The sequence below is a fragment of the Triticum dicoccoides genome, chromosome 4B (genome assembly GCF_002162155.2).
Source record: "Triticum dicoccoides isolate Atlit2015 ecotype Zavitan chromosome 4B, WEW_v2.0, whole genome shotgun sequence".
NCBI lineage: Eukaryota > Viridiplantae > Streptophyta > Magnoliopsida > Poales > Poaceae > Triticum > Triticum dicoccoides.
Window position 1 is genome coordinate 63,772,499 of NC_041387.1, and position 11,372 is coordinate 63,783,870.

Here is an 11,372-nt window from a genome sequence, read left to right on the forward strand (position 1 = left end):
AGGGAAATTTTCCAACGGAAGTCTGAGCTGGGTGTTGGAGCCCTCCCCCTAAATTCATCCATAATCCTGTCCAGATTCGACAGGGCTCCGGTAAATCGGAGATCGCCCGAGATTCGTCCATCGGAATGCGACAAAAATTTACAGGGTTGTTGTAGACTCAATTATGCACAATTCCACCAAAGCAATCGTCAAAGCGATATTCGAGGAGGCAGTGGCGGCAAATACAAGTTCGTTGTCCAGAAAAACAGCACGGTCACCCGAGGGCAATGTTGATGTTGAGCCCTCGAGCTCCATGGATGATTTCTCCATGATCTTGATAGAGATCAGAGTTGATGTTGAAGAAGGCCCTTGTCCGAACATGACGATCTGAGGCGGAGCGCGGTCCTTGGTCGAGCCGGCGACGAAGATGCCGACGTCACAATTGATCTGCAGGGGAGCCATTTATCCTTCGTCGATCTCACAGCGGAACTCTCTAGTCGATAGATCATTATGATAACAAGAGTCCTAGTCGAATACGTCAGTGGAGAGGAGTCCTTGTCTTGATCACCAAGTTTTGTGGAATCTTCCTTGTGTATGTCATCGGCTGCCCGAAGTGGTCCATTATTGAACTGCAATGAGGGTCCTCGCCCCGATCCACCTAGTCAGGAGACGACGTGGTGAGTACCCCCTAGTCTAGGACACCGTCACCTGCTACCTACCACTGCCGTCCCCGCCGGATCCAGGTGAGACGGTCGACAGATCATGGGTGGCCTGCTCCCCAAGGACGACTTTGTCTGGATCGAGGCGGGGAGGCGGGGGCTATGAAGTGTATGACGACCGGCTAGGTAACAACACCCGTCTAGCCTCCTCTCCAAGAAAAGTCTAGGGTTCCCTGCCTCCCGCCGGCGCCGTCGTCGGTCTGCTTCGTCTCCGGTGGCCTTAGGGCCATGGCGGCGCGGTGGATCTCGGCCCTTGCCGGCAGGAGGGCTCTGTTTTCATTTGTTTCTTCGGGTTTTGTTAGGGTTTGTGTCCTGCTCAGAAAGAGGAGACGACGTCGGCTCCCAGAAGATGGAATAAGGTTCTCCACACCTAGCCGCTGTCTCGATGGTGTGTCTAGCATCATCGGTGGGCGTGTGGAGGTGTGTTTCCGGCGGATCTGTCCTTGGTGGATTTGCTCGGATCTGGTCGTAGTTCGTCTACATTCATGTGTTTTCAGGTTGGGTCCTTCGGACCTACGCTACTCTTCGTCGATGGCGGTTGCTGTTCTATTGCGCTAGTCCTATGGGCCTTAGCACGACGACTTCCTGATTGTCTACTACAACAAGTTTTACCCGACTTCGACGAGGGAGGGGCAATGACGGCGGCACGCCTTCGGCTCGCTTTAATGTTTGTAGTCGTCGCTAGGTGGTCTGCGAATCTGGATGTAATTTTTATTATTTCTGATGCTCGTTGTACTGCCATGATTGAAGATGAATAGATAAAAAAAAGGTTGGTAAATGCAAATGTGTGGTGAGTAGCTAGGACAAGAACGCAGACAGGCAGCGGTGACATGGGAGATTGACAGAACAAATGCATCCGAACAAAAACTCTTGAATTGCAGTCCATTTCAATGCATTGGTTGTTTCGGTATTGCATCCCAGTTCAATTCAATGGGCTAACAAAGACGTCCAAACAAAAAAGTTAGATTGGTCCAACTTATAGACACAACAACTACCCTCCGGATTTCATTGAGTTCCATGAAGTGAAATCACTCCAAGGCAATTATCCCATGATTGTGATATGAGTGCCTCCACCCGGAGCTCAAATGCTCCTGCTATGATCAGCAAAGTCCAAAAGCAAAAAAGGAAAATGCACCAAAAAAAGCTAGCGGATGCTATTCTCGAAAGCACTGGTTTGAAGTTTCAACCAATCTAATCTACCTACGCACTCCTGAGTCCTGACCACACACAACAAACTAGTAGCACACGCTAATGCTGTCATTGATGCACATCTTTTTCGCTGTTGAACACGCCAGTCATGATCCGGTGATTGATGGAACCCTCTGAAAATCAGTGGAAGTCCACAACACTGGTTGCCCTGCTCCATCCCAATCCACATCACTCCACCCACCTACCCACCCGACCCGCCTCACACGGACCGGAGGGCCGGAAGTACCACATCTCTCTCACTGCCGATGGGCCTGGCCACCCACTCGTCACCTGTAAACCACCCTGTGCACGAGGCCCAGTTTCGTCAAACAATCGACGCATTAGCAGCCAATCAATAGCTACTACGTAGTACTACATCTGTGTGTACTGTGTACTCTCATGCAGTAGCATCAGCAGAGATAGTGGCTGAAGCCTTGAAGGCACGGGGAGTCGGGGACCGAATATGCCCGAGGTTGGAAGAAGCCTATAAATAACAGCAGGCTAGCCTAGCTTCGTTAGCTTTACCCTTTACCTAGCTAACTCTGGAACTTCTCTCACATCCATCTTCCTCCTCTGTTCAATAGCGCACGCCACGAACACACTTGGTATACATACACCGGCCGGGAGTTCATCATACAGACACCGCCCCGAGTGAGTTGCAGGAGGGTTGGACGGGTGGAGTTGGAGTAGCTGGCCCGCCCGCCGCCGGCCTGATACACATCGTCGGCGACTCGGCTCCGGCCGGCCGGATCGATCAAGTTGATGGGGAAGATGGTGGGCAAGAGCTTGCAGGAGTCGAGGCTGCTGTGGCACATCGCGTTCCCGGCGATCCTCACCGCCGTGTTCCAGTTCTCCATCGGCTTCGTCACCGTCGGCTTCGTGGGCCACATCGGCGAGGTCGAGCTCGCCGCCGTCACCGTCGTCGAGAACGTCATCGAGGGCTTCGCCTACGGTGTCCTGGTACGCACGCCACAAGCCAACCAACTCGCATATATGCTAACGCGCATTGCTACTTTGCTAGCTAGCTCATACTGTAGATACGTATATGCATGTGCTTAGATGCTTCCATGCCATCTGTTGATCTGCACCAATTAACTTGGCAAAATTTAGTCGCACGTACGGGTGCAGCGTGCCTGAGTACATGTCATAACTCTTGATTAACTGGATCATGTGTCGATCAATTCAAACTAGTAGCTCGATCGGTTCTTAATTAATTACAGATTGCAGAATTTGCGAAGCACGTAGATATATATTAAGAGGTTGGCACTCGTAATCAAGATGCATCAAGCGCAGCTAGTAGGTATATGTATATAGCTGATTAATTAAGCTAGCTAGCTAGCGCGCAATGTGCCGTGGTAATGTAGGGTGGTTTGCACGTCTCCGTCTACGTCAGCTCCCGTGCGTCGCAAATTAACACCCGAGTTTGTTCCTTCCCTTGGAGACTTGGGTCAGCAGGACGCCAATAAAAACAAGGATTGATTGCCCATGCGTATATAACCTAATAAGGAACTAACAACATGTCTCTCTCTGCGTGCTTGCTTAATAACCATACTAAAACTTGTAGCAATATAAAGAAAGGCCTAACATTGTGACGGATATTACACACTAGCTTACGCATGAACTGGAGTACTGGGGCTAGTAGTGATTGTTTAAATTAATTCTCAGTTTGCCTAGTGATCGAGACCATACCTGGCTGGCTGGCTGCTAGCCATAAGTATCATCGATCGATCAAGCTAAGGATTCTGTTGTGCAAACATGCGTGCTCGCGTGTACGCTCGCGTGTTTTCTACTTGCTCGGAATCGAGAAAAGCCTAAGGGGTCACATGCGAAAAAGCTTAGAGCAACTCCAATGGCACATGGTGAGCTGGTAATTGTGCGATGGCCGACACTGCACCGTGCAGGGGCATCCATCCATGCATGCAAGTAAAGAGCCGTGCTTTCCTTTTTTTTTGACACCGATGAAAGCAGCAAGATTGCGTTAGAAACCAAACCTCTGCTTTTGCCAGAACCAGCAAGTTAAAGTACAGACGCTCTCTCCAGATCTACCTCAAAAGTTTGGGTGGAGCTGCGTGCACACGGATGTACGTGTCGTGCGTTCTCATCACTTCGTCGTGCCACTGGCCAGCCAAATTCGGGCTGGGTTGACCGATGAGCGAACGAGGGACAAGGACGAGACGCCACGACACGTCGGAGGAAACCATTTCGGGTTTCCCGGCGGTCGTTTTCCGTCGTTCGGTGCACGGGGAAAAGTTGACAGATGCGCCCGAACGATCGGTGGACGACAACGTACTCCATCCGAACTCGAGCCACGAAAACGTGGGGACTGTGGCGCCGTATGCCGCCGCCGGGGTAGTGCATGTACACATACGGCGCGTACATATCGTTCGGTTTGGCCATTTCACTATTTCTGTTCTTTCATTTCAAAAAGAGGATGTATTCGTCGGCCTCCGCATCGAGTGATGCGTGCAGCATTTTTGTGATGATTTTAAAATGCACATTCCAACTAAAAAAATATTTGACATAAAAAAACTGCCGCACATGACTGCTTCAAGAGCAAAAAGAAGAAGAGAACATAGGAAAATAATTATCATACCTCAAAAATCCTAGTAGTAGCCGGCCAACCAAATCGTCTCAATAAAATCCAAGAGACCATCTTTCATTGGTTGCACCAAATGATCATTTCACTATCTAGGTGTGGCATAGGACAACGGTAGTGCTGACTATGTTAATTGACTTTTTATTTCTCTTTTTTAGTTGGTAAAATTGGCTATTAACACTTCTAGCTATTCTTCTCTATGGTGAAAACACTATATCTTGTTTATTGCAACCAATACCAAGCATTCGCTCACCTCTTCATCATGTGTGTGAGCCGCTTTATTAACCGTCTGGTCTTTATTTATTTATTTTTGTTTCACATTTCTCTTTGTATTCAAATATTATGTAGTTTTAATATGTGTTAAATTTTTAATTAAGTCAATATGTTAATATTGCTTACATTTAATATTGATACTTTTTCCTGAAAAACGTAAAGTTTTTTTTAAAACAGGGACATATCTTTTTAATTCTCTCAATATTTTCCCCACATACAATAATCTTTTTATAAACACATGTTGTCTTTAGTATTCAGGGACATTTCTATATGCATAAAATAGGGCTATATTCCTCATGGATTGACTGTGGAGTTTTAATAGGGAAATTACCCAACCAAATAGACAGTGTGAGACAGAAAACGAGTCAAGATCGTGAGGTCATGGCTCACCCTATTTTGACATCGATGGCCACCCCTCACGCCCCCGCCTCCCATGTTTGCACCTACCACACGTCAGATATCATATGAAAATGCGGAAATTGCTCCATCTAAAAAAAATGCGGAAATAGGTAATGGAGCTCGAGCCTGGAATTTGGAAAAATCAAAAATCAAATTTGTATGTTTAAAAAAAATCTGAAAATACACACACATATCTATGGATGTATACTACTTGCCTGTACTTTTCAAAAAAAAAGTACTACTTGCCTGTAAAGTTTCATGGTGAAATACATTTTTATGCGAGCTACACAAAAATAACAAAATAATGTATTTCTGACACATTTAGTATTCACTATAAAAGTACATGATTTCTCTTTTACATCTCACATCAAAATGTATTTCATAGTAAAAATTTACGCACAACTAGTATACATCTATAAGTACTTGTGTATTTATTTTAAGAATTCTTTTGAAACCCAAAGGGTAGAAGGAAAAATGAAAATTTCGGGCTTCATGGAGCCCGAAAGCCAAAAAGCCTCACTCATGAAAAATGCAAGTATAAAAAAACCAATTCTGGTCAATCTTTTGCCATTGTGCCCCTCCATTTATCACTTTTATAGCTTCACTAAAGGCAGGCCGGGTGAAGCTAGATTAATAGGAGGGGTTACATTAAAGGAGATAATGCATATGTTGGAGGGGCGGGTTAGAGTTTGAGAGTTCAGGGTTAGGGTTCACCTTGGGTGGTCTGTGGACTTTTGTCTCGAGAGGAACAAAGGCAGACCATAGCAATATGGTTATTGCTTATGCTTATGTGGGTAGATAACACCGCAGGTTGTATAAGGGCAATGCGTATTGTGTCGATGTGAGCGGCCGGGGCACAAGGGAAACCACAATGACATAATAGTTCGCCATGTAGATGAGTGTTTAGAGAGAGACAAGGAGGAAATGAAGTAAATTAATCTCTACCATTGAACAAGTTTTCTTTCGAAAGATGAAAAGTGAACAAGGTTTGAATGGTACATGATAAGGAGTGAATTAACTTGTCCATAGCCTTCCACACAGAGTGCGTGTAACGTGTGATGACGGTGTTTGAATTTTGTTCCTTCCAAAAAAAGGGTTTTCCCCGCTTTATATTATAAAGCAAATTTTGCTCCTTCCCTCGCACGCATGTAATGTTCCAAGTAAAATAACACGAGGTGACGCCATGGGTTGTGTTTGCAGCTTGGCATGGGCAGCGCGCTGGAGACACTGTGTGGGCAGGCGGTGGGCGCGGGGCAGGTGGACATGTTGGGCATCTACATCCAGCGCTCCTGGATCATCTGCGGCGCCACCGCGCTGGTGCTCGCGCCAACCTACGTCTTCGCGGCGCCCATCCTCCGCGCGCTCCACCAGCCCGCCGCCATGTCCGCCGTCGCGGGGCGCTACACACGGTGGGTCGTCCCGCAGCTGTTCGCTTACGCCGCCAATTTCCCGCTGCAAAAGTTCTTCCAGGCGCAGAGCAAGGTCTGGGCCATGACCTTCATCTCCGGCGTCGTCCTCGCCCTCCACGTCGTGCTCAACTACGTGTTCGTCACGCGCCTCGGCCACGGCCTCTTCGGCGCCGCCATGATCGGCAACGTCACCTGGTGGATCATCATCCTCGCGCAGTTCGCCTACCTCGTCTCCGGCTGCTTCCCCGAGGCGTGGAAGGGGTTCTCGATGCTCGCCTTCAGCAACCTTGCCGCCTTCGTCAGGCTCTCCCTCGCCTCCGCCGTTATGCTCTGGTTGGTAGATACACGAATTTAATTGAAACCACCTGGTAGATTGCCTGGTATCATTTTGAATAGTACTTATAGAATTTATATGTGTGTGTGTGTGTGTGTTGTTTAGCTTGGAGCTTTGGTACTACACTGCAGTGCTCATCCTTGTGGGTCTCCTGAAGAATGCTCAACTCGAGGTTGACATCATGTCAGTCTGGTAAGCAAATTTCCTCTGACAAACCTGTAACTGAACTTTGTACATGTACAGAAATGGTTCAATGATTAAACGGTTTCTGAAATCTGCAGCATCAACTACCAGCTCTGGACCCTGATGGTTGCACTTGGCTTCAATGCAGCAGTGAGGTATAATGCTCTCAACAACACAAATATAGCACCACCAACACAAGAGAAGACGAGATCCATCAATGTATGTGCTGATGCAAAAAATCTATGACATGCAGCGTTAGGGTGTCGAACGAGCTGGGCGCGAACAGGCCGAAGGCAGCCAGGTTCTCAGTGATCATGGCAGTGTCGACGTCTGCCGCCATCGGGGCGGTCTTCTTGGCCGTGTTCCTCGCCTGGAGGACCGAGTTGCCACGCTTCTTCAGCGACAACGAAGAGGTGGTGAGCGAGGCTGCAAAGCTCGGCTATCTTCTTGCAGCAACCATCTTCCTCAACAGCATCCAGCCTGTGCTCTCAGGCACGTACCACCACTACACCCACCAGTCACCAAATTAGGCCATTATTCCCAACGAAAATAGGAAGATCTGAACGAGAAATTGTTTCGGTGTCACTGTGCAGGTGTGGCGATAGGAGCAGGGTGGCAGACGCTTGTTGCCATCATAAACATTGGGTGCTACTACTTGGTTGGCATCCCACTGGGGGTCCTCTTTGGCTTCAAGCTTAGACATGGTGCATTGGTAAGGACAAAATCAGATCAACCTCCAAGATGGATGTATAATTATTATTTTTGAGAGAAATAAGATGGATGCATAATTACAAAACGGGAATTCGGATTCTAACCTGCTATGAATATACAACAACGTGTTTCTGCAGGGGATTTGGGTGGGCATGTCCATTGGCACGCTGCTGCAGACTGCTGTACTTCTCATAATTTGCTTCAGAACCAAGTGGGAGAAACAGGTGATGTACAATGCTAACATCACCCGATCCGTCGATCGTAGTTATTTTTTATATATAATGACTCGATCGAAGTTGAGCAGATCCTTATATAAAAAGTGTCTGAACTTTTAACGTGCAGGCTATGTTGGCCGAAGAGAGGATAAGGGAGTGGGGAGGAAGCAGTGAAACATTGCCGGCGGCGACGAACGGTAGCATACATAGATGATCAGATGGTTCCTTCATGCAGATTGGACAATGATAATATGTACATGGAAAACACATATAGGTAGATTGTATAGAACTAATTAACATCCACAGACTGAGATTGATCCGGTGTACCTCGGCTTTGCGGCAATGTTGCTTGGGACCATGGTCCATCCGAACCCACGCTCAAAACCACTCATCTGAAGGCACCGCGTCTGGGGATATGTGCATGGTTGGTAAAGTATTGCATGGCGGGAATAGTTTAGGAAGATGGAGGGAACAGTTTGGTGAGGGTTAGAAGCACTACATGTGCTAATAATCCTATTTGATGCTATTAGCTAATAAAATAGTGATGTTACATCGGGCAATGAAATGTTGTCTACCATGCACAAGCACTGTTTACTATTGTTTATTGCCTCGTTATGCTCGCCAAGCTCTGTTCCCAACACATGAATGGAGTAGGCTGGCAAGGAATCCATAGATAAATTTTCATAGTTACATTTGCAACTCTTTTTTCTTCAGTTTTGTATCCCATGAAACTTACATTTTTCCTGTACATGATTGATGGCCTGCTGATCAGACATATAGCAAAGCCAATAGTATCTAGAATTTTTAGTTTCTGAACAGATAAATTTTCATAGTTGATGTGTCTACATCTCTTTTTCCAAAATATCAGTACTAGTTTCCTACTTAATATTGATTGAAAGTATTATAGGCACATAACTTACTGCTATTCAACTTTTGAAAAATCTAGACATTTTTATAACACATATGCTTATCGAAGCTTTAAAAATAATTCTTTTGTAGCTGCTATCATGATAAATCGACATTTTTGTGCAAAGGTGTGATAGGTATGTACCTAGAGACATGTGCCAGCCCATCTAGTCTGAAATAAAAAAATGCTAGCCCACACAGGCCTAGGGTGTGCTTACAAGCAGATAGGTTAACGTGAGCCTGGAGAGGTTAAGATGTAACAGAAAATTTGAACACAAAAGAGGCACAGATCCACATGTGTAACGGTTGGAAATCGTATGGTCTGGACCATGGGTTCGGCCGAACCATGGTCCTGAAAATCGCCTCTCTCGGCTTTGTCATTGGGGAAATCGGCCTTTTAGGATCTGTTTCGATTGGAGAAATGAAATTCAACTACTAATTCATGTTTTATGAGAATTAGAATTGGGCATCAATTTCAGTTCAGTTATATGTATGGCAACAGAGTCGGAAACCAAACTAGTAGTGAAGTCAAGTACTGTATAAGTTTTGTTTGGTTCAACACTTTTAAGAATCGAGAGCGTAGACACACCGATGTATTTATGTATGTAGTGTTACATATAACATACTACAAGTAATTATAACTAAAACACAATTGCTACAGACATGTACCAAATTATATTTTTTGAACATATAATATTATTATATGCATAAATGTGAGGCACATATATATACAAATTACTCTTGATGTTACAATAATGCATTATATATTTTCTATGAACGAATTTGTATAGTGGATTGTAGTAGGTTTTTCCCTTATATTTTATTGTATGTCCACATATATGTCTTTTTTTCTTCTTGTTAGCCCATCATATACTTTAAATATATAATATATAATCTGTGCTAAAAATATTTAAATTACTATTTATAGAAACTCCGTTACGAAGGGAAAAAAACTCTCACGAGTCCCTCATCATAGGCGGCTTGTTGTTCATTGTCGGATTCGATAACCACAAGCCGGTTTGTATACCAGCTCAGGCTCCCTGGAGGTGGACCATCCCAGCTCAGACTCCCTGGAAGTGAGGTCACCTCCAGGGAGCCTGAGTTGGGATGGTCCAGTAACCACAAGCCGAGTCACGCTGACGCCATGCGTGATTTTATTTTTGGTTTTTGTTTTTCCTTCATATTTTCTTTAAGTTTTTACTACTTTTGTTTATATTTCAAGATATTAAATACACACACACACTACAAAAGCATTTACATTTTTTTTGAAAAATGTTAATCTTCTATTTGAAAAATCTTAAACATGTTTAGAAAATATTTCTGGTGTGCATGAAAAAATGTATAATGCGAATGACAAAATTATAAATGTTAATCATGTGTATGAAAATGTTTGTGGCAATTCAAAAATGTTACACATTTCAATAAAATGTACGTGATTTTTTTTAAAAAAATACAATGTAAAAGAATGTTTGTGTAGTTCAAAGCAAAAGTTAAGTACATTCAAAACATGTTAATCAAATTTAGTTCAATATTCACAAGTTTAAAAAATGTGTGCGTGGTGTTTTGAAAAATGTTTGCGTAGTTAAAAAATTTATCATTCAACCATGTTTTAACATGTATTTAAAAAAATGATTAGCCTACCCCAACTTGTTTGAAATTAAAGGATTTTTTAGGGGTGTTTTTGTTGTTGTTGTTGTTGAAAAATATATTCAACACATGTTTTTGAATTTTTTTTAAAACATGTATACAAAAAATATACAATGTGTATGAAAAAGTGGACAGATGTTGAAAAAAGAAACCAAAAAAGCGACAATGAAAGAAAAAGAAAGGCGATGAAATAATAAAAACTAAAAAAATCCAAGAAAGACACAAAGAAGATCAAAGTATAAAGAAAAAAAAACAAAGAAAATTGTTGCAAAAACAGGGAAAACCAAAATCATAATGAAGAAAAGAGGAAAATTAGTGAAAACCCCAAATAAAAACAACAGAGAACGAAAAGAAAAAAAACCAGACTATACCGATCGAACGTAGCGACCGGACAAAGTGTGAATGAAGCCATCAAGCAACATAGCTAATGGGCCGACCCGTCATTGATTCCTTATTAGGAATCGGTAGGTGCGAGCCATAGGACTGGAGGTTAACCCATGTGTGGGACCTTCAGGGGTCACTTTTGGTGCCATCAGAGCATGTCAAGTGGTGCGTCGTCGCCGCCACATATCGCGTGTTGGACGCTTTCTCTGAATTTTATTTTATTTTTCTGTATGCATTTTTGGATTTTAGATTTCCTTTTATGATTCTTGCCTTCGTCGTTTGCCTGGTTTTCTCCGGTTTCTGTTTGTGCGGGAAAAAAAATTATGCTTCCAAGAGAAGTACATATTTGCTTTCGTGAAGGCGCATATATGCTCCTCGTAAAAGGAAAAAAATATTATGCTTCCATGAGAAAGCACAGATTTGCTTTTC

At 44.1% G+C, this 11,372-nt stretch overlaps 1 protein-coding gene across 1 annotated transcript; it reads left to right on the forward strand.

The window, feature by feature from the left end:
* The first annotated feature begins 2,401 nt into the window (after positions 1-2,401).
* LOC119295023 (protein DETOXIFICATION 29-like) lies at positions 2,402-8,610 on the forward strand. Its single transcript, XM_037573344.1, has 8 exons — positions 2,402-2,846; positions 6,355-6,896; positions 7,003-7,089; positions 7,179-7,235; positions 7,334-7,572; positions 7,674-7,792; positions 7,929-8,015; positions 8,134-8,610. Exons 1-8 carry the CDS (start codon positions 2,649-2,651, stop codon positions 8,218-8,220), a joined length of 1,416 nt encoding a protein of 471 aa, XP_037429241.1. The 5' UTR covers positions 2,402-2,648; the 3' UTR covers positions 8,221-8,610.
* Positions 8,611-11,372: the final 2,762 nt, after the last annotated feature.